Source organism: Lepisosteus platostomus, chromosome 10, assembly GCF_059453375.1.
Source record: "Lepisosteus platostomus isolate fLepPlt1 chromosome 10, fLepPlt1.hap1, whole genome shotgun sequence".
NCBI classification, from domain to species: domain Eukaryota; kingdom Metazoa; phylum Chordata; class Actinopteri; order Semionotiformes; family Lepisosteidae; genus Lepisosteus; species Lepisosteus platostomus.
The window spans coordinates 52,578,181-52,601,065 of NC_142620.1; the positions used below are offsets into that span (position 1 = coordinate 52,578,181).

The 22,885-nt window shown below is 48.9% G+C and overlaps 2 protein-coding genes and 1 long non-coding RNA gene across 14 annotated transcripts in view; 1 reads left to right on the forward strand and 2 right to left on the reverse strand.

Annotated features, from left to right (window-relative positions):
* Positions 1 to 1,679: 1,679 nt before the first annotated feature.
* LOC148654008 (uncharacterized) lies at positions 1,680 to 12,284 on the forward strand. Of its 2 annotated transcripts, XM_088597155.1 has the most exons (11): positions 1,694 to 2,128; positions 4,019 to 4,170; positions 4,658 to 6,127; positions 6,446 to 6,538; positions 6,713 to 6,817; positions 7,838 to 7,947; positions 8,275 to 8,469; positions 9,028 to 9,190; positions 10,735 to 10,900; positions 11,059 to 11,153; positions 11,638 to 12,284. In XM_088597155.1, exons 2-11 carry the CDS (start codon positions 4,020 to 4,022, stop codon positions 11,736 to 11,738), a joined length of 2,649 nt encoding a protein of 882 aa, XP_088453281.1. In that variant the 5' UTR covers positions 1,694 to 2,128; position 4,019; the 3' UTR covers positions 11,739 to 12,284. The 2 variants fall into 2 exon arrangements, with proteins under 2 accessions (XP_088453282.1, XP_088453281.1); XM_088597156.1 differs by lacking the exons at positions 10,735 to 10,900; positions 11,059 to 11,153; positions 11,638 to 12,284 and having other exon boundaries at positions 1,680 to 2,128; positions 8,928 to 9,062.
* On the reverse strand, positions 7,005 to 11,162 carry LOC148654009 (uncharacterized). The gene is made up of 3 exons (XR_015924916.1): positions 11,029 to 11,162; positions 7,616 to 8,533; positions 7,005 to 7,525 (listed from the first exon to the last, which is right to left on the reverse strand). It is a non-coding gene; the product is annotated as an uncharacterized LOC148654009 (long non-coding RNA).
* A 1,756-nt stretch (positions 12,285 to 14,040) lies between the features above and the next one.
* Positions 14,041 to 22,885, reverse strand: part of mbnl3 (muscleblind-like splicing regulator 3) — a 54,897-nt gene continuing 46,052 nt past the window's right edge. For all 11 annotated transcript variants that reach the window (XM_088597160.1, XM_088597161.1, XM_088597167.1 and 8 more), the window contains one exon: positions 14,041 to 22,791. Coding sequence is in view for 2 of the 11 variants with exons in the window: in XM_088597167.1 (XP_088453293.1) it covers positions 22,789 to 22,791 (3 nt within the window). In the remaining 9 variants the exon portion in view is untranslated. The remainder of the gene's footprint in view (positions 22,792 to 22,885) is intronic.

The following is a 22,885-nucleotide window of genomic DNA, read 5'->3' on the forward strand; positions in this document are numbered from 1 at the left end:
GTTTTCTTATTCCGTTAATGGCTGGGTCCAGATACCTGCAGTTTCTGTAATCTACTCTACATACGATTAGGCAATGTGTGCTTCTGTACTTTTTTATTTTTAACTCGAAGATTTATTTCTGACTTGGCTACCTCATTTCTGTAAACAAAGGAGCCCGGTGCCAACACCTGTTACTGCTCGGGCGTGGGTAAACATTAACTTTTACAACTGGGCTGTAAAGCCAGTGGCTGTATCGGGAACAGGTTTTCTTTCTAAAATGTTGGTCCTGTTCATTTTATTTGTCTTGCACGGAGTAATATGTTTTACATTACACTTATTGGTAGTATCATTAAACCCAAGACCGCCACAGGCCAGACCAGGCACTTCCACCCGTGAAGAGAAGTTACTGCAACACCTCAGTACTCCTCCCACACCGAAGAGTCCTGGTACGCCCCATCCCCACTGCAAGGGCAGGAGCCCTGAGCTGGAGCACAGCCGGACCAGCCCTGGGAGAGGATCCCCAGAGATGGGGGAGGGCCACCGGGCCGACAACACACCGCAGCTCCTCAGCAAAGCAAAGCTGGTAAACAGTCCTGCACTGCCGAGGTCCTGATGTTGCCCCGCAGGAGGGGGGATTTCACATACTGAGAAGAGCCAAGGAGTAGCCCAGCAGTGGGGGGGGTTCACATACCTGAGAAGAGCCCAGCAGTAGTCCAGAAGGGTTCACATGCCTGAGAACAGCCCCGCAGTGGGGGAGAGGTTACATTCCTGAGAACAGCCCTTCAGTAGCCCAGCAGTGGGGGGGTTCACATACCTGAGAACAGCCCTGCAGTGGCACGCCGCTAAGACTCTGAGCCCATTGGCACGAAGTGCTTGGACACAGGAGCACCTAACCGGAGCTAGTTGTGTGCCACTTAGTCTCATATAATGTGCTATGAGCACCACCAATGAATATTCACCACTCCAAACATTACATTATCTTTTTCATCATCATCGATTTATTACTAATCTATTAATAATACTAATCATTTTTACGATATGTATTGCAGTTCCTTTTAAAAAAAAGAGAGAATGTTTTGAATGGGGAATACATCTTTGAGATAGATAAGTATTAATATAAATCAAACAGTAAGAGTCTTTGTCTAAAACCTTTTCAATTTTGGATTTAAAAACACCAACCAAGGCCCTGCCACAGTCCAATAGGGACACGGAAGAGTGAAGCAACAGAGGTAAAGACTGGACGCACAGTACAAGGACTCCAGAGTCATGTGATCCCCAGATCCTTGTGGAGGTTTTTTCCTGATTCCTGATTATACGGTTCTCACACTGCTGGTATGCCGAGTATATGGGTGTTATATACCAGAAGTTCAGGAGGAGGTCAAATTCTGAATACTCTCTGGCTGTACGTGGCTCTGCACACCTCTTTTCTGGCCCAATTTCCCTCTGGCCTTTACCACTCATGCCCTCCTAATAATCCCCATCTCTGAACTGGCTTCATCTCTCTGCTCTCCTCCCCGCTGAGAGCTGATGTGTGGGGAGCAGACTGGTGCACTATGGCTGCCATCGCATCATGCAGGTGGCCCTGCACACTGCTGGGAGTGGTGGAGAGGAGTCCCCATTGACATTAAATTGAGAACAGGAAGCACTTCTTTGCATAAAGGGTGGTGGGAGACTGGAACAAGCTAGTCAGCCGTGCTGAATCCGACACCCTGGCATCTTTCAAGAAACAGCTGGATGAGATCCTGGGATTAATTAACTACTAGCTACAGTACCAAAGGGTTTGATGTGATGAAGGTTCCTACCCTACTTTGTAAATTCTTCTTACTATTGTTAAAAGGAAAAATGTTACCTTTACAAAAAATACCTCAGAAGATGATCTGTCCCACCTGGAATGTTAGCATAGTATAGTTATGGGACTGGTAATCCACTTGAGGAAATAATTCACAGTCTGTGCTTCCTCCTGGACCCTGTTATAAATACAGCCTGCAAAGGAGCACAGAGCATCACACGCTGCAGAGGCAGACAGAGGAGAAGACTGTCACAACTCAGCCTGAGCAGAGCGAGCCAGGAAACAGAAGAACGCAGCCCAGATCAAAAGACAGATCTTTCAAAGAGCAACATCCCCGCACTCTCCTCCAGCGACAGCCAGGTAAGTGTGCCTATCTTTGTCTTCGCATCACTGCTCGGATTTGTTGTGACAGACACGTGTCGTTTCTCTCTCCCTGTGAGCCAGGCTTGTTCAACCAAGTCCTGAAAACTCATTCTGGTACCTTTGTGGCACTAAATAAAATACTACACTCCATAAGCATTTTTTAATTCAAATGTGATATCGCAGCAGTTTGTTAAAATTGTAGAATTCTAAAGGGTTTACATTATTAATAAATTAAATTTCTACTTTTTTTTACATTATGAATAACTATGGTACCTCAAAAAACGTACAGTTGTGATACACTACAATAGAGTATTGTATCACCTAGTTTCACTGATATTCACACTATGCTGCAGACTCAATGGCACCAGACGTTCGGTGCACGATGAATTTCTGAGTCATGTCATCTCACAGTTTAAGTCTAGCGCTCACAGGGGGGCTATTTTTTTTCTTGACCTAACTTTTCAAGCGCATTATTATTATTATTATTCATGCTGTCTGGGTTTGTTATTAAAAGAAATCAAAACCAGAAATCAGAATGTCTTTTTTCGTAACCAGAACCGACACACGCAAGGCATTTTACATAACAATATCCAAATCATTTCTCCACAGGACTCTCTGTTGTCTGGTACTGTATAATCCAAGCTTTAAATTTTCCTCATTCTGCTACAGCGCTGGGCTGTGTGAATCGAAAAGAATTGCTTACGTTCCTGAATTTGTTTCATCAGCCAGCTGTGAACAACAATAAACTAGAAAGCTGCTGTAATCAAAGGACTTTTATATTTTAAACTCTTCGGCAATTAGCCCCTCTTCGCTTCCCGCGGACTTGAGCGGCTGAAAAACGCGTTCATTAATTTAACACAACGGGGACGTTTAATGCCCGTTTATCCTTATGAGAAAACACCCTAAGAAACAAGTCTTTTGGGGATACACATTTACGAGCTGGTCAAATAATTCGGTGTTTTAGAGTTTTGCTACAGTACGTGCACTTTGTAAGTACAGGAGTTACAAAACTCCATTAGAAGTGCGCCTTCAAATTTGAACAAAACCGGTTGCAGAATTAGCGAAAATGTTTGACGTCTTCGACGTTACAGATTTGAAACTTTTATAAATGATAATAATAATCTTATAACACGTTATTCAAATTCAGAAAAAAAAGCTGGGCACTTAAAAAGCAGTGCGATACGTTTACTTAAGTCAATCTTGACGTGTTGACAACTAACGGTCTTGAATAAGACTGCGACGACAAACACTGGAACTGCCGCGCAGCCAAAAAGCGGAAATTCGGCGGTTTTGAAACCCTTGCTTCACTTTGTGCGGAGGTTTCAAGACAGAGGAAATAACTGCCCACTTACGAACGAAAGGAGCAATGTAGCCCCTCCTGCCCGGCTGGTAGTTGGTAGCAAATTGATCCCAAGATCCTGCGGTTTCTTGAAGCAAGCCAGGGCATCGGTTTCAACAAACACGGCTGGGTACGTTGTTCCACACCCCCACCACCCTCTGTGTAAAGAAGAGCCTCCCGCTCTCCTGTCAGTTGCCCTTCCCGCGGTCCGTGCTCCGCCGTTCGCCCTGAACAAAGCTGCGGGGGTCGATGTTGCCGGCGCCGGTATCGCTCGGGGAGGGACCCGGAACTGCTCACAACATCGGGTTCGCCCCCTAAACCCCAATCGTCAGTTCAAGGAGGAGCGCGACTCGTCGGCTCCCGGACTGGTTGTTCCACACCCGTCCACACGAACTCTCTTATTAATGACACTCGAGCACTCACGACCCCCGCCCACCCCGACACCTGGGCGAAACACGGAGCTGCACAAGCTGTCTCCCTGTGTACCTGGCCGTGTCCTCCGGCCCCCCCCTGTAGCTGTAACGGACGTTGTCTCTATGCCTGTGCAGGATGGCCCAGGGGTTCGCCGCCGTGTTCTACAGCGAGCCCGCCGTGCTCGGCCTCCTCGCCAACGTCTTCAGCGCTTTCTACGTGGCGCTGCAGAACTTCGCCCACGTCGCCACCCACCGGGAAGCCGAAGGCGTGGAGAACACCCTGGCAGGTGAGCGCCGCGGGGGTTGGGGGGGGGGGGTTGGCGGAGGGGCGGAGGTGGGCGAACGCGAGGGAGCGAGGTCCGGGAGAGGCGCTTTAAACCCGCGCCAGAAGGCGTGCGCGAAACCTAAATCCGGTTGGTTTCGTTTGGGGTTTGAGCACTGCTGCCGCGGCATGGCTTCAGTTGCAGGCTTGGGGCGCCGTCTGTGTGTTTGGGTGCCTTACTGGCGTGCTGGCTGGCACGTTAATAGGCTTTGGGGAAAACGGGCCCTGGGGTGAGCGTGTGTCTGTGTGTCCGCCCTGTGATGGACTGGCGTCCTGTCCGGGGTGTACCCTGCCTGTTGCCTGCTGGGATAGGCTCCGGCTCCCCGGCGACCCCGAACTGGGTGAAACAGAAAATGTCGTTTCTAGACGCTGGCACGGTTTTCTCACTGGCGGATTTCCTGGTGCGTGTCCGTGTCTCACGGGGGGCTCTTGTGTGTGTGTTTTTTCTCCAGGGGTGCACCTCATCCTCATCGGGGGCGTGGTGCAGCTGGTGGCGGGCCTGCTCACCTTCCGGAAGTACGACCACCTGGCCGGGACCACGTTCCTGGCCTTCGCCGCGCTGTGGAGCAGCTACGGCGCCACGCGCATCGTGCTGGGGGCGCAGGGCCCCGCTAACCTGACGGAGCCGGGGAACGGCACCGCGGCGAGCGCGCCGCCCGTGCATGAGTCGGCCGTGGCGGGGCTGGTGGCCTACATCAGCGTGGCCTTCATCGTGTCCTTCTGCTCGGCCACCGCCAACTACGTCATGCCCGTGGTGTTCGGCGCCATCACCGTCACGCTGGCCTTCGAGGCCGTGGGGCTGGTCGCCGAGTGGGCGCTGGCCGTGTCGGGCGCGGCGCAGCTGGTGATCGTGGCCTGCGGCTTCTACGGGGCGGCGGCCCTGCTCCTCAAGGGGCTGTACCAGCGGCACGTGCTGCCCGGCTTCGGCAACGCGCTGTTCGACGTGCTGCTCCTGGGCGCCAAGATCAAGCCCGCCCAGCGCAAGATGGTGGGCCGGGGAGAGGAGGAGGAGGAGAAGAAGAAGAACAGCAAGTACGCCGAGCCCCTGGCGCTGGGCAACATGAGCGACACGGTGTCGGCGGCCATCCTGGCCTTCCACTGCTTCGGCTACCCGCGCTCCTTCCAGGTGGGCACCCTCTGGGTGAGCATCAACTGCGTGGCCCAGCTCCTGGCCAGCTACTACGCCTACCTGCGCCTCGACGTCTTCCACGGCACCAAGTTCGCCTTCCACAGCGCCTACTGGCTGGTGCAGAGCTGGGAGGAGTTCGTGGTGACGGTGCCCCTGGCCGGGCAGGATGTGGGCGACTCCAGGGCGGCCATGCTGGGCGGCTGGTTCTTCCTGGCCGCCGCCCTCCTGCTGTGCCTGCTCTCCCTGAGCCGCGACAGGGTGGAGCTGCTCCACAACGCCGCCTTCGCCGGCCTCACGGTCTCCACGCTGCCCCAGATCCGCGGGCAGGGCCGCTACGCGTTTTTCGGCGTGGTGAGCGTGCTGTACGCCGTCCTCAGCCTGGGCATCTCCTTCGTCAGCCTGGTCAACTCCATCGCCGAGAAGGCCCTGATCCCGCTGGGGGCCCGTCTCGTCAGCCCCCTCAAGCTGCAGGAGGCGCTGTTCGGCTTCAAGCGCTGCCTCACCCCTTACGCCCGGCCCCTGCCCCCGCCCTCGCCCGTGGAGGAGCTGCGCGCCCAGCTGTCCGACGCCCTCTTCTTCTTCTGCAACGGCCTGGCTGCCCTGTCCGCCCTGCAGTTCTCCGGCCCGGACCTCGCACGCTCCCACCTCTCCGTGCCCTGGGTGCTGATCCCGGGTGTGATACTTCAGCTCTATGTGGCCCGGCTGCAGGTTCGAGGGGGACGCCGCTTCGGCCCCACGGTGCCGTTCTGCTACGCGGCCATCTGGGCCTCCTGGGCCTGGCTGCGGTTTGCAGGTACAGCGTCTCCACCTGGAAGAACACTCCTGCTGTTCTAGGCAGGGCTGCCGGTCTGCAGGTCCCACCTATAACACACATCCCAGAGCAATTCACACGTTCTGATGAGGGCAAAACAATGATGTGCAGGGTTATAAAGCAATACAGATATGGAACAGAAATGTTAGTGTTGTATGAACGCTGCACAGTGTGCAATATGTGCCGTGAGGGAAGAGTGAAGGAGATCAGTGGGTGGGATTGATGGTGTTTCGTGCACAATTAATGCGTGCAGGTGCCCTCGTTAACCTCAGTCTTCCTCCCTCCCCCTCTTCCTCACAGGCCCTCTCCTGAGAATCACCGAGCCCTCTCTCCATGCCTTCACTGCTGGTGCTGTGGCTTTCCTCATCATCAATGCCTTCATCATCATCACTGGTAGGTCCCTGGAAGCTGCCACCCTCCTTCCATTCTACAGCATGCGCGCGGGATACCTGTGCCGCCACATGCCTCCCTTTGGACCTCCAGTTGAAATGAGCAAGGGCGAGGTGTTTCAGTAATTGTGGTCCCCCTGGCATACATGAGTAAAAGGATTTCTGTTCCCCCCCACAGCTGCGTACTCCAATATTGTGCTGCTGGCCCTCACTGCGTCAATGGAGGTGCTCATTGTCTGCTTCCTGCTGTTCACCTTGAACAAACTGCCACTTCCTCTCGAAGGTAAGGGCCGATAATCGAGTGATTTGATCCTCCTGTTCCTTTTTTTCTCCACCCCACCGTGCCCCACGAGCACACTTTCACAAGGCACAGGGCTCCACAAAGCCCCTGCCAGAAATCAGGCTTCTATGGAAGGTGTCTTGCAACATAACAAAGCAAAACGCTTTCCGTTCAAGAGGAGTTTCGTCATTTCAGTTAAAAAAATGGAGTTGAGAAAAGGGCTCATTTTAGAGCTAGGTCTTGTTGCATAACATGAGCGAAGCCGTGCTTTTTAGGACTACTGGGTAACCTCAGTGTGAAGCCATTACTGTCTGATGAAATTCTACAGACAGCTGGAAACACAACACTTTTAACTCAGGGGCTGTGAATGATTGTTTTAATGCATAGTAAGCAAGCTGTTATTACTGAATGATACATTACAGAGACAATCTGAGAACCATCTTCCTTTTATACGCAGTTGATGTTCTTATAAAATCGTGCTGATTCTAAATACCTTATAGAAATAGTTTGGAAAAAGTGTGGTCTGGCGAACCTTTGTTTTCTGTTAGTCTTCTAACTCTCCTGTAAAAACAAAACAAGAGGAGGCCATTTGCCCCATCTGTGCTGTTTGGTGTTTAGCAGATAAGGGATACAGGGGTCTGCTCCAGTTCTTGAAAGAGGCCACCGTGTTTGGTTGCTCTTTCTCCAGGCTGATTACAGAGCAGCGCTATTCTGAAAGGGGGAGAAAGGCATGAACTGCTGACAATAATAATAATAATAATAATAATAATAATAATAATAATAATAATAATAATTGCTTACACTTATATAGCGCTTTTCTGGACACTCCACTCAAAGCGCTTTACAGGTAATGGGGACTCCCCTCCACCACCACCAGTGTGCAGCCCCACCTGGGTGATGTGATGGCAGCCAGAGTGCGCCAGAACACTCATCACACACCAGCTCTCAGTGGGGAGAAGAGCAGAGTAATGTAGCCAATTCATAGACGACTGACGTCTGACGACCCTCTTATCGCACTCTCAGGTGTGTTCTTGGCCATCTTCACTGTGCTCTGCGTCTATGGGGCCACTGCGTCCTTCGCCAACTACCTGTTTGAGAAACCACTGATTCCCATGGGACCACAGCTGATGAAGGTACGGTCCTGTAACACACTGCAGGTTGGGTTACTGCCCAATACAACAACAAAAAAAAGATCAGTTGAGATGGGGATTGGCAGCTTTTATTTTTTGGCACTCGGAATTGAAAGCAAAATCATTATCCTGCCTTCTCTTCCTTAACTTCAGCATGTGATGGATTCTAATGGAGGGAGGGATCGAGTGACAAAGACTGCCTGTGGTTTGCTTGCGCCGGCCGAGAGAGAGAGAAAGAGAGAGATAAATTGCTAGTGGAAATAGTGGAACAGCATGCCCCTAGGCTCTCTCCACAGTGGGTGATGTCCTGTGTACCTCTGCTTCCCCTAGTCTGGGAAGAGCAAGAAAACCAGCGCAGAAGCCCTGCCTTGCCCCTGCCCCAGCTCCCAGAAGACCAGTGGGCTCATGACGATCGCACGGATCCTGGAGTCCGGAGGGGTGTGTGGGATCCCCTCTGACACCGTCTACACTCTGTCCGCCTCCTGCAAGCACCCCTCCGCCATCGAGCGCATCTACAACATCAAGGTGAGCGCCGCCCTCCTGGCTACTCTTAGAACCGCAGCAAAAGGCAAGTCCGCAGCTGGGAAGTCTGAAAGAGAGGATTATGTTACCCGAAGTAAGTGATTGATCTTTTCTCGCTCGCTCTAAACTGCATTTGGCACATCCCTGTACCGGAAAACTGAATTTTATGACACGTTAGTTGAAGGAATCATAGCGTGTAACTAAGAGACTACACTTTCTGTTGCTGTATGTCCAAATGTGCTCAGTTTACATACGGCAAAACATTCTGCTTTTTAATGCTAGGCAATAGAAGTGCTGAGGTTGGGAATCACTTCTTAAACTTGTGTTTAAGCACTGTTAAGAGAGCATCTCTGCCCATTGAAATCATAATTAAAGTGCACTTCAAATATAAACAGGCCAGAAGCAAGGAAGGTATGACAGCCCTCCAATACTGATAACTGAAAACCATTGAATATTTTCAGCTTCACAAATCCTGGTTTGAAGAAGAGAGTAAGAACACGTGTGCAGGGTTCCCGCACCTGTGCTCTGGGGCCGAGCCCTAACCAGCTGCTCTTCCGGCAGGAACGCCCCTTGGAAAAGCCGATCTGCCTGACGATCGCCAGCCTGGCGCAGCTAGAGGAGGTGAACCCGCCCTTCAGCCCCCTGCTGTGGGAGTTCATGAGGAACATCTACCCTGGGGGCATCGGCTGCATCGTCAGGAAGGGCGACTGGCTGAGGAAACTGGGTGAGCGCCTGTCGGCGGGATGGCAGGGCAAGCAGAGCACAGCAGGGCACAGTAGGCAGAGCGCGGACGGCAGGAACGGTAGGGCATAGCAAAGCATGGACAGCAGGGCACAGCGCGGCAGAGCATAGAGAGGAGGGCACAGCAGGGCACAGCAGAGCACAGCGCAGCAGAGCATAGAGAGGAGGGCACAGCCCAGCAGGGCACAGCAGGGCACAGCAGGGCACAGGGCAGCAGAGCATAGAGAGGAGGGCACAGCAGGGCACAGCAGAGCACAGCGCAGCAGAGCATAGAGAGGAGGGCACAGCCCAGCAGGGCACAGCAGGGCACAGCAGGGCACAGCAGGGCACAGGGCAGCAGAGCATAGAGAGGAGGGCACAGCCCAGCAGGGCACAGCAGGGCACAGGGCAGCAGAGCATAGAGAGGAGGGCACAGCCCAGCAGGGCACAGCAGGGCACAGCACAGCAGAGCATAGAGAGGAGGGCACAGCCCAGCAGGGCACAGCAGGGCACAGCGCGGCAGAGCATAGAGAGGAGGGCACAGCCCAGCAGGGCACAGCAGGGCACAGGGCAGCAGAGCATAGAGAGGAGGGCACAGCCCAGCAGGGCACAGCAGGGCACAGCACAGCAGAGCATAGAGAGGAGGGCACAGCCCAACAGGGCACAGCAGGGCACAGCGCGGCAGAGCATAGAGAGGAGGGCATAGCCCAGCAGGGCACAGCAGGGCACAGCGCAGCAGAGCATAGAGAGGAGGGCACAGCCCAGCAGGGCACAGCAGGGCACAGCACAGCAGAGCATAGAGAGGAGGGCACAGCCCAACAGGGCACAGCAGGGCACAGCAGGGCACAGCGCAGCAGAGCATAGAGAGGAGGGCACAGCAGGGCACAGCAGGGCACAGCACAGCAGAGCATAGAGAGGAGGGCACAGCCCGACAGGGCACAGCAGAGCATAGCAGGGCACAGCGCAGCAGAGCATAGAGAGGAGGGCACAGCCCAGCAGGGCACAGCAGGGCACAGCGCAGCAGAACATAGAGAGGAGGGCACAGCCAAGCAGGGCACAGCAGAGCATAGCAGGGCACAGAGCAGCAGAGCATAGAGAGGAGGGCACAGCCCAGCAGGGCACAGATGGCAAGGCACGCGTGGACATGAGACCTATGGCTGCGCAGTCACTGCACACATTCAAGTTGGGCAAGAGCGTGAAGTCTGCTCAAGCTGCAGAGCAGACCGGGGGGACAGTGTAACCACGCGATGAGAAGGGGGTGTCGCTGGGTGTTATAGCCACCAAGACCTGCAGCCACTAAAGCTGTGCTCTACGGGCCGTGTCTCATGGGCCAGAGAGTCATCTGGCTTTCCTTTCACCAAAGGAACTAATTATCCCCTTGAACCCATCTTCCAGGTCTTATGCAGGCATATAAAGAGATGTTCCCCAGAACACTTTTTCTAACGATACAGGCTGTTGAAATCCAACTCCTTGCCCTATGGCCTTTGTGTGGCACCCTGCTGTTCAAAGTCACACGGCTCAATCTCTCTCTTACCCCCTGGGGAGCAGGAGTGGGCCCAGCCTACGACTATGTGGGGACCAAGGACACCATCATGATCCGCATCTCTGACCTGACCGTCACCACCCACCTGCTCAGCATGACCGGGCCGCTGGCCATCACCTCCGCCAACCCCAGCGGGGAGCCCGACAGCACGCACCACGACATGGTCGTCACGTGAGTACCACCCCCCCCTCCGACATCTAGAGCCCTGCGGCCGATTTCGCTGTCATGTGCTTTACTGCAAATGTGAGCCCAGAGCTGCCCGCCGGCACCCGCGGGGCCCTGGTGTGCGAGCCACTCACTTGACGGCCGGTCTCCGCTCGCCCCTGCAGGCGCCTGGGGCACAAGCTGGACGGCGTCCTGTGCGACGGAGACTCCACAGAGCTCGTCTCCTCCACGGTGGTCATCTGCACCAAGATCGACGAAGGTACTGCCCCCTGCTGGGCGCCACCTCTCTTCTCCCCTCTCTCTCTCACTGCAGCATGTGTTCCCTCTCTCTCTTTCCCCTTCACCCAGGGGTTCCCAGCGCTGGGGCGGGAGTCCCACAGGTGTGCGGGTTGATCCCTCACTTGACTTAATAACAGGATCGATTTCGTCCGTTCTCAGCTCTTCGACACGCAGGGCTCGTCGTCCTTTTAACGGCTGCATGTCACAAGCACCATAAAGCTGCAAACTACCGAATGGGGGGAGGGGGAACTAGCCAATTTTCCAATCATACACCTTCTTAGATCAATTAAGGCCTCAATGAAGCCTTTAGGCTGGGCTGGAAAGAAAACCAGCAGGTGTTTTGTGGACTCCAGGCCTCAGACCAGCCACTTTCTGAGCCCCCCCACCCCACCCTTTGCGTTATTAGTTAGCCAGACGAAACGAACTGAAGCCCCGCTGCTTTGCCTTCCCCTCTGGCCTCGCAGGGAAGCTGTCCTTCCTGAGGGAGGGCGCCGTGCCCACGGCGAAGGTCCTGCAGATCTTCGAGCGCGTCAGGAACAAGATGGCCGCCACCGAGGCGGCGTGAAGGCCCGCAGCCGGAGGACAGGGTGCCTCTCTCCTCCCCTGACCAGCAGCCCGGCGCCAGGAAGGCGCCGCCGCGAGGAGAGAGAGGCACCGCAGCGTTCGACCTGCAGACGGCGATTTTTTTAAACAAAGACGGATTTTTTCCTAAAGAGGAGGCGCGTCCGAAGGAAATATTTACCCAGTACCTTCACAAATTCACAGAGAGCGACAACTTTAGACTGCAGTTCCTTCTGCAGAGGGCAGCTTGTTAGACCTCACGCCTGAACTACACGCAATTGTTTAAAGTGTTTTAAAAACCACTTCACTTAATTTATTGGATCTGCTTGAAGGGGCTTTTTTGGAGTCAGGGAGCCTTAGAAATGTATATATTGTTTTCGTTGTAAATATATGCAGTTAGTATTTTTGTAAGTGTTAATATGTATCTGGTGTGCAATATTTTTTTTTTTAAATCAGGTTAAACTTCAGATAATGGGGAAATGACTGAGACTGCAAACGTGATTAAAGTAATGGAACTGGGTATTTTTTAAATAAATGTTTTCAACACGAACATGCTGTGTATGTTAATTATTACCCTTAATATCTTGAAAGGGGATTTTACTGCACAAGTTTTAAAAATATGTTATTTAAGCAAAATAAAAACATTTGTAGGCACTTCAACTTTTTACGGCTGATTGACCAATGACTTGTTTAACAATCTGAGGCTTTACTACACAACGATATGCAGAACTTGCATTACAATCAAAGTTGGAAAGCAACTGATTTGATCTGAGACCTTGAGCAGAGAATTAAGTTCACGGACTTGTTTACGCTCCTCTTAAATATTAACAGACCTGATCCCTATTAGCCACTAAGAATAGAAAGTGATAGCATTTCTAACTGGTCAATTCTCAAATTATTGGACTCATACAATAAACAGAGGTGGCATAGGGTAGTAGTTAAGTCTGTAATCATGACTGTCAGGTTCTGGGTTCAAGTCCCTGCTGCAGATAATGCTGTTGTATCTGGATTGAATTAATGGCAGCCAATTTGGCCCAGATACAGCAATGATGTACCTACTATATACAAATAACTAAGTAATAGTAATTACCATAAAATAAATTGCGGCAAAAAGGAGATAAATTTTAACCTCCATAACAATCACAGGAAATATTTTTAAAAACACACCTCTAGAAACTGGATATCATAAGAGAATGGAACTCTCCTAGCTGTACCAAGAACTTACATAACAGGCATAACATTTAAAAAGTGTGCAATGAAAAAAAACCCTTATGAAATCTTAAATCACATCAAAAACATCATAGTTTATAACACACATAAGCTGAATTTTTATCCACTGATCAAAGACTCGTAAAAATACCAGCCTTCCGGTTTACTGGATCTGCCCTGGATAAAATGGGACTCTTGTAATGTGGGAGTTTATTTTTAACCTGTGCTCTCTTGGCATATTCTAATCTTTTTCTTCCGTGATAAAGAAAACCTCTCAAGAGAAGAGGAAGAAATAAAAGAGGACTGGTGGGGTGGTGGGGGGTCATATAGTGTCGAAACGTGTGGCTGACTCACTTCCCGACCGTGTCCAGTCACTTCCTTCCCTCTGTCCACCTCAGATTGTAAATACATCCTCGTTGTCGGTCTCACTCGGGTCTGACCCTCTGAGGCGCCGTCTTCTTCGTTTTAGACGTGTTCCCTAAAACTGGTCGCAAACCACTGAGGTCCTTGCAGAGACACCCCAGCGCCCCGCGTCCACCCAGAGCCCTTGCACATTAATGCTCATCAGACAGTGTGTTACAAACAGCCTTGGGCCGCCATGAACTGGAGAAATTCAGAATGGCATAACTAAAGGTGACGATGTCACCACAGTTTACAGCACATGGGCTTCTGTACACCACTGAGTGCCATCCCCCCTGCGATGTGCAGGTCAGCCTCTTCTGGCAATACAGTAAGTACGTTTCAACGGGAGTCTTCTTCATTGCACACGTCAATGTGTCCAAAGAGGAGCTACGGAAAAGAGCACCCTTGAACACACATTCCCAGCGTGTGGAGGGGAGAGGGAAAACCCCATAGAAACGGCGGCAGCCTCAAGCAGTCAAAGGGGGATGGTTTTCCTTTTTTTTTTTAAAAAAAAACTGCCTCGTCGTAAAAAGGATGTCAATTGTTTACAGCCGCACCAGACCGAATGCTGGACGGGGTCGGGGGAAAGTAGACATTATCAGGACGTCCCGAGAGACACACACTGGTGGGGAATGAAGCAAATATCCTAGACAGACAGAGAGCAAACGACAAAGAAAAATGACTCTGAACAACAGTTGTACTTTAGTGCTTTATTAAAAGGTCAAAAAATAACAGAAGTAATATATATATTTATATATATTTATATTTATATATACTGAAAAGATTAGCATGAAGCACGATTCTAAAGCACATACAAGCACTACAGCTAATAACAGAGAAAGAGTAGAGAAAAAACTCAAAAGCATTTAGTTCTCTTGCTGTCTGCAGTGGAGGAGAGGGGTCTTGGTCAGATATGGCTTTGAGACAATGAGGACATTCTTCTTGCTGTATGATAAGCAGCAAGCCAGGAAGGGCACCAGGGCTGTGTTTATAACTACCCATACCAGCAGTTATTTCTCTATAGAATACAGTGTAACTGTCATCCTAACTGTCCTTGACTTGCCTTACCAGTCACACTTGACCACTTGGCCGCTCATCAGGGAAGCCCTGCTGAGTCGCGCGACTCCGGGCAAACAGACTTTCTGCTAAAAACATTTTCTGGCGATGTGCTCTCTCTCTCTCTCTCGCCTGGCATGGGCGATTTTCATTACATCTGACTGGCATCCTGGATAGGGATGGCGGCTTGTAGGGCCCAGCAATTTGCAAGGACCCCCTTCGACTTCCACTGGTGTAAGTATTTGCTCTAGACAAACAGAGGCACAGTACTGAGTTATTCACGCTGCAGTGAATTGTTTTAGGCACACGAGGATTTACTGGATTCATCTTCTCCATACAGTATTAACATACAGAACAGCCACAGTGGGAGAAAAGTGCTAAGTTTGCATTTTTGCTGTGCGCATGCATCTATGTGAGGAGAGTGTAATGCACTGTCCCTCTTTTTCATTCCTCACGCAGCTGTCCACTCATACATGTAGTGCTTGCCTCTGCTAGTCTACAATCTTGGACTGTATGAAGGCTGTGAACCAAAAGCTGGGGTCCAGGGGTCTCTCCCCTAGCAACCCAAGAAGACTCCTCTCCTCCTCTGATAGAACACAAGCGCCATGGCAACAAAATTATTGGCTTCCAACACTATCAAATAGCATCAAATGTACAATATCGCACAAACAGAGCCTGTCTCCTGGATTGGGTTTTATTTCTGTATGTGTGTGTTTTGTTTCCAATTTATAAGGACTAAAAAATTACTGTGTTCAGGTTGATTTTGTTGTTGTTTTGACCGGAAAGCACAAAAACTATGGTTTAAAAAAAAAAAAGGAAAATAAATAAATGAGTTCACTGCCTGAATACTCGTATAAGAGTTCTCTACTGCACACTGATGCTGGTAAAGATTGTTAGCGTAGATTTTTTTTTAATTCCACACCACCTGCAAGGGGGTTCAAAAGGCACTACCCAATGCTCAGTGAAGACGAGACATGGCAAGGGTCTGGCATAAGGCCTCTGGGGTCCCACTCCGAGACGTTCTAATGGAGCAGACCAGTAGGTGGCGCTCTTCCCTCTAGCTGAGAATTTCCAAACCCATGCCATAGTACGGTGAGTGGGATCGCCGTGTTGAAGAAGGTGCTGACATTAAATGGACCACTTGGTTATTAAGGTCCTGTGGGGGTGTTAATCCTGGTTACAGACCTCCCTTGGCTTGTACAGTCTGGAGTTCCTAAATATCCCCTTTAATACAGTCAGAAGCTTCTCACTTCTCCACCTCACCATGCATCACCCCCCTGGGGGCAGCACTTCAGTGGAGGAAGTGGGTCCCCCTCCTGTATGGAGGCCGCTTGGGCTGAAATGCACCACAATCAAGGCCAGGAATTACCTTTACCCGTGCTTGTGAGATCATGGCAAGGGCCACTACTTTTTCAGAAGTCATATCAAATTGTGCAAATCGATTTTCTTTCACCTCATTTTCCCCCCAAAATGGCGCACCTACAATAAGTCGTACTATGACCAAAATGGCCATCTCGGCTTCTGGTTTACTTTCTTGCTGCTACTTTATCGATCAAACACCAGCCTTTAATCCAAAACAAAGTAAGACGAAAAAAAAAAAAGGTTCAGAGCCCAGTTCCACCCTGTTCTCCACTTTTCCCCTGAACTGTTAAAACGAGCTTCGTTTTCAGGGTCTGTTTTAGAAAATGCACGATCACACCGCGAAGAAAAGGAGAACCTCACCCTAAACTACCATGATGAAGCGCAATTATGTCCGCGTTGCGGAAAACCACGTTTTTTTCCCCCAATTAAAGCTTAAGACTCGCTGCCATGGGTGTCAACAGTGGCGCTTTTGAAATACATCTGCGTACGGGGGCCTGGAATGGCCTAAGGCCAATGTCGCGCGATGCACACTGAACACACTGCCCAGGGATCTCACAAGCAGCGTGTCCAGAGTTGGTCTCCCTCCCACGTGTGTGTGCATTACAATTTTCTAATGTAGTACCACCAAGCATGATCTCAGGTTTGGTTTTTTTTTGCAGTAATAAAATTAGCATATCGTTTTCCTAGGGAAAACCTGATTAGATTTTTAAACAACGTGGTTTGCGGTGACAGCAGGACCTTCATACAGTACAGACACCCACCCAATTCTGAGGAAAATGGAGCAGCCTGATTTTGACTGAGGCTGGCCTCAGTTATGAGCAGGTTGCTGACACCCTACCTCTCCCTTTCACGACGAGTAAAGGAGGAGACTCAAGGTTTTGGGCAGAGACACCTTCAAGTTCCTTTCCTTGGAAAATCTAAAGAAAAGAACCCAGATAAATTTAAAGAGGGACAGTTCCGAGCATCAGTGACAGTAGGACTCTGTGTGAATGGACCTGTAAGTCACATTTTTAAGCTATGGCAAACTACAAAGCTATTTATTAAGATTTTTTTTTTTTTAATTTTAACAGCAAAGCAATGTCATGCTTTGAGATAAGGACTATAGCAAAGGAAAAAAAAACAACAAAACCCTCAAAAGCCATAGTAGCATCTATCTCTTTTACAAACTCTTTGCCTGTATTAACAACAATACAGTCCTGTTTTTTTCAATATTCAAAATAAGTTCTGAATATTTCTTTCATTATTTATGTACATAAGTGCAAATAGGGTGAATATCACACATTCGTACACTATCTGAGTCACCTGGGCTTCAGCAGAAGCCAGTGTCTTCAACACAGGGGGAGGCAGGGGGAGGATGACCTCACTCCGGCCGGCTGAAGCCCACACAATAGGGATCGCACGACTGCACCAGGCCCAAGCCCGCTCTCAGTGCCACTGGGGGGGGCGTGTGGCCTGGTGCACGCTTGCACGCTCGCTGCCAGTTCTGCAGGAGCGCCGAGCGAGGCCTTTTCCGCGGAAACTGGTGGCAGGAGCCGGAATGCTTTGGTGTCAAGAGACTAAACAAGCACAAAGGCCAGCGTCGGGAAAAAAAGTCTCCTCACCCCCACGACTGGTCCTTGCTGCTGTAAAAGCCCAGATGCTAAATCCAAATCACAGAAAACTCCTGGTTTTGTACATAACCAACCCAAAAACAATAAAGCTAAAAATAAAAATAAAACACACCTGATCTCTCACGAGGGCCTTTGGATTGTTTTCTTACAAAATATTCAATCTGTTTATCTGACACTGTCTAACTGTACCCTTACTTTTAAATAAGTTAATGCTGTTGTACATTATTTAAATTTACATGTGAAAAATTTCACAATTAAGGTATACAAAGGTAGCCATGTTGTAGTTTTGTTGCCATAGCAACAACAACTTAATATCATACTTAACAATGAATCTATCATTGTAAAGAGTTAACATACAAATTTATTTTTTTAATTTTGTTTTTTTTTGTTCTTAAACTGCAAACTACACAAACTACGTATGAACTTAGTTAATATTTCATTATCATGCTTTCAGATATTATGATGTTCAGAAAATAAAACGTCTATAATTGTTTAGAAATACATATTGTTTGAAACCCCTAAAATATCACTTACACTCCTTCCAAAATATTAGTCACTACTTAACTCCAATTTAGAAAATAATGAAAAAGGCTACAAAACAAAAAGAAGAAGAATTACAGAAAGTAGAATTCAGAACCTGGTGACAAAAGATTAGAACAGTTATAAGTGTGCTATAATTGTATTTACACTTGGATTACTCTAGCTAAATAACTCCTCATGAAGGACAGTACATTTTTAAAAACTTGTACTTGAACATCTAAGGCCCCCAGAGAGGCACATGGTTAAAATCAAGTAATTTTATTCCCAGCAAAACTGCAGGATTAGAAAGGCATGGTTTGCAGTGAGATTCCACCTATCAAGTCTGATGGAATAGCATTTCCAGAACGAAAAAACGAAATCTTTAAAAAAACCAAACCGACATGAACATCGACATGAAGGTGAAGGTAAAACATTTTTTTTTAATTGGGATAATTGACACAGTGTCTGCGTGTGTGCGTCTGCCCTCCACGCTCAGTGGCAAACCTCCCCAACCGACACGCTAGTGAAAGGGCAATATCTGAGCTCCGGAGAGTTTACCTTAAGAAAACCAACATTTTTTTTTGCTTAAAAAGAAAAAAATCAATAAACTGAAAAATTGTGAAATAAAGAAAGAGGATTGCTGCGTGATGTACCAATCTTCACTGGGAGCCAGTGTTTCCTCATTGAACATTACAAAAGCAGATGATCTGAGCATTTCACCGCCAGTTTTGTGGGTACTTGTCTCCAGAATACAGAACTGTTTCAACTGTTGAAGCGGAAGTGATTTTTGTTTTCTTAAAATCACAACCCAAAACGGACATGCGATCATTAAAAGGGCACCGTCTAAGCCTGGCAATTTGCAGGATTTGTTTTCCTCTGCTGGCTGTTGAGCTGGTCCCACATTCCCCAGACGAGACGTGGGGAGTCTCACGTTACAGAGCAAAATGGTCTTTGCAGAAGGATGTTTGCTGCCGCATCAAAACTCAATATTATTTATTTCAGAACTATTCTGATCAGATGTGCATTCTTCCCTTCTAGAATCTTGTGGCACACTGTCAGTAACAGAATGGCAGATCTATTGTCAAGTACTTTTAAAAAAATAACTGTAATCCCTCCCATCACAGACATGCACTCACTGAGGAAATTAAAAACGGATCGTCACCACCATCGCCTCTTGGCTGTAATGCGCCCTGCAGATCCGCATGGCTTGAATATATGGTTTGCATAAGGCCGAAAGAAAGAGATCAATCAAAGCAACAAAATGACTATTAATAAGAAACGTAACAACAACAATAATAATACTAATACCAATGTCCAAAAAAAAACAATAAATTAAACTCAAAAGCATGAAATGTAAGAATCGGATTTCTTTCTTAAAAAAAAAAACATTTACAAAAATAATAATGTCCACTTCGGACAGTGTTTCAGTAAATATTTAATTCCTTGATACGTTGTTAAATATATTTATGTCTTTTATCTTTGCAGGAGCGGGCATTGCAGCTGGTGCTGGCTGTGTTTGTGTCAGGAGGGACCGAGCAGAGGCCTGGCTGTCAGGCGTCGACAGGACATCCCATCTTAGACCACCCTCTACAGGGCTCTCAGGGGTCAGAAAAATGTGGAGGCTGCCCAAGAGTCTGCTGTACTCATGTATTAACGGGCCTTGCAAAAAGCTCTTCCGATCAGTTTGTCTGTGTCACAACCTTTGCTGCAAACATATAAGAGGGGAGAGCTACTAAACTAAAGCAGTTCCCTCACTTGGATGCAGCCCACGTTACAATGTTCACAAGGATAAAAAAAACGTCTGTCATACCCCTCAGAAAGCAGGGAAAGGCTTGTTATACACACCTTGTACTAACTGCTATACAAAAAAATAAAAAAAAACTCAGGAAGATTTATGTATAACTGCAGCTGCAGAGGGAGCCTGATAATTAGGCTATTATGTATAAAGACACGTAAATATTTTATTTTGGGCTTTCAGTTTAGAGCCTCCTGAAAAAAACACTCAAGCAATAAGTTCTAGGGGCGAAAGTCTTGTACAGAGGTATTAAAGTGGACAGCAGACTACAGCAGTGACAGGAGTGGGGAGTTTCAGCCCAGGCTGACTCTGCTTACAGATTCCTGGCTCTGTGGCCTTGCGACTCTGCTCAGCTGAGCCCCCCCACCCGACACTCCCACCCAGTCCGGCTTCGCCGGACCTGCACAGCGCCAGCCTGCGGTGGCCATTTAGAGTCGCCGTCTCAATTGGGCGACTTTTGAAAGCAAAAGAACGCACGAAAGATTAAGATCCAATTTAAAGTCTGGATGACTTCATAACATTGAAGACAATTAATAATTAAAAAGCCAAAGAAAACAAAAGGAACAAGAAAGTGTAGCAAGTGATTGCACAACCAATTAAAATAGTGCGACCTTAAGATGATAGTTCAGGTAATGTCTTTTAAATTAATTTTTTTGCTCTTGATGTGAGGACACCTCATTTTTTGTACTTCAGAGCTCTTTTTCTGCCCTGATTCTCATTTGGCCGCAGATGTCCAGTCCCAAGCTGTCTAAAGATTAACAGTAAAGAGATGGATGATCTACCCTGAACACCCCTATTCCCATTAACATTACCAACCCACAGGACATCCCTGAGGGAGAAAGGGTAAGACGGGCATTGAGGGGGGTAAAAGCAAACCCATCCCAAATAAGTTAAGCCCTGTTTTCCTAGAGATGAGCTGCACAGTCACACAGCTCACCTCTACAGCATTATCAACACTCCAAAGCACTCAAGCAGTACAGCACACACACACAAATCTTCACCTTCCCTCTGATTGTACTGCAAAAACAACGTCAGGCAGACTTTCTGCACGCACCTCATTTAAGTTTCAATTTAAGGTTAGAGAATGAGATTAAAAAAAAACTGTCACTGTTCAGAGCTCCAAGGCAAAATCAAGTTTCATCATACAATATAGTAGCTTGAGCCAAAATGACAGAAACACGAGGTGCGTTTTCACAGCAATTTCTGCTTTACCGAAGATTTATACATTTCTTTCTCTTATTCTTTTGGACATCTTAAAAAGATTAACAACTCAACAACCCCCCCTCCTCCCCCCATATTTACCAAAAATGCTGAAAAAGCACCGCGGGGAAAAACAGCGAAAAGATACGAATAAAACTTCCTTTCTGTAGAGAATGTGTCCAAAGGGACAGCGAGTGTCAGATCCTCCCACCCTTTACCATAACCAACAAGAAACAGTTTTTGCGTATTATCTTTAAGTCACTCCTTTCTCAGGCACTAAAACAGGCTGCTGAAAAGCATGGGCTCGCGACATCAGGGCTTCTGCTCAAACGGCACGTGTTTGAGTGTTGGCACCCTCAAAGAACGTGTACAGTGCTTTTACCCACATTGTTTCGTGTCCACGGGTTTAAACGGTGACTGGTGCTGAAGGAAGAAGGGCAAAGAAAAAGCCGACAAAATCGTAATATCACTCGTGGGACCGTTCTTCTCAAACGGGACCTTTTTCATAGTTTGGGATTCTCTCCATGTCCAGCACCAGAAGGGAGCTGGTCTGCTGTCTGCAGAAATGTTTTGATCCATGTGAGAATCGAAAGGCATGATGCCTTTTCATTTCAAAGCCATTTGCCTTTTCTGTAGTTTTTTTTTCTTCTAATAGGTAGGTGAGGGGAACCCTTGTTCTATAATAAACCAGAGATGAGACACCAAGCTGGACCCGTGCGTTAGCGATACGCGTTCGAGTGAATGCGAGAGAGTGCGAGACCAACACGCAGGCAGCGAGTGAGCAGAAGTCCTCGTCTTTCGAGTCCCAAAGCTAGAATATACAGACATACGGTTTGCGCAGCAGAGAAACCCTCGACTATCAGCTGCGCCCAATCACATGTGTGGTTAAGGCTGGGCTTTTACTCCTACAACCCTGGTCGGGTGACAACAAGCCACCCTTCTGGACAGAAGGCTAGCTCGAAGCATCGCCCCCTCCCAAGACGCGACACCGGACCATTGCTCCCTCCACCCACCTCCCCAGGCCAGGCCCTGCGGCAGCACGGAGGGGGGCAGGCGGCTCATTAACAGGCCAGCGCAGACATCCCGCGAGCAGCACAGGGCCCCTGCCGAAGCAACCCCCCTCACGACGCGGCGTCACGGAAACGATCGCCAGAGCAGGGCAGGGGGTGTTGATCTCAGGTGGTGGCCTGCACCCACATCACTAGTGATAAAGCACTTGAGGAGACAGTAGTGAGACGCACGCTGGATTTGATCACTGGGAGCTTTTTGGTGATGACTATCTCAAATGAACTCCGTGGACACTAAGAAATATATGCTGTTTAGGTGCTAAGTGTGCTCCTCGTGATTCACCTGTGCATCCTATATATCTACATTGTTTTCCCTTTCCAATCAGTTCAATACCAAATGGATTGGCCACACTCATCGGCCCCATCTCTAGTATATATACCTATACATGTTTGGATTTTTTTTTACCATGAAACAAAACGTACTTTCAATGTAAACATAACATAATAACACTTTTTTTTAAAAAAATCAAAACTAATAGATACAGCACGTTTAAAAACCACCCACGTATAATAATGCTCTTAAAAAGCAACAGTCTCTTTCTTTTCTGTGCACAGTACAAGGTCCAGTCTTCCCGTCTCCTCTGTCGCTGGCTTCCTTTGCTAACATTCAGGTCCGCTTGGTGAGGGAAACGTGTCTGCTCAGCGGTGAGACTACAGGGTGGGTTTGCACTACCGTACCAGTGGGCGGCTCCGACTAACATGAGGGCTGGACCAGGCTTACTGTGGAGACGGCGGTGGGGCCCACTGGCACGAGCTTGGGGAGTGGGCTGGGCTGGGCTTCCATGGAAACGCACTGGAGGTCCATCACGCTGCCACTCAGAACCTCGGGGGGGTCTACTGGAAAGACACCGGGGGGCAGGGGTTAGGCGAGGCGACCTCCGGAGTACAGGCCAGATTGCTCTTGCGTCTTACACAAGGCTAGCGTGACTGT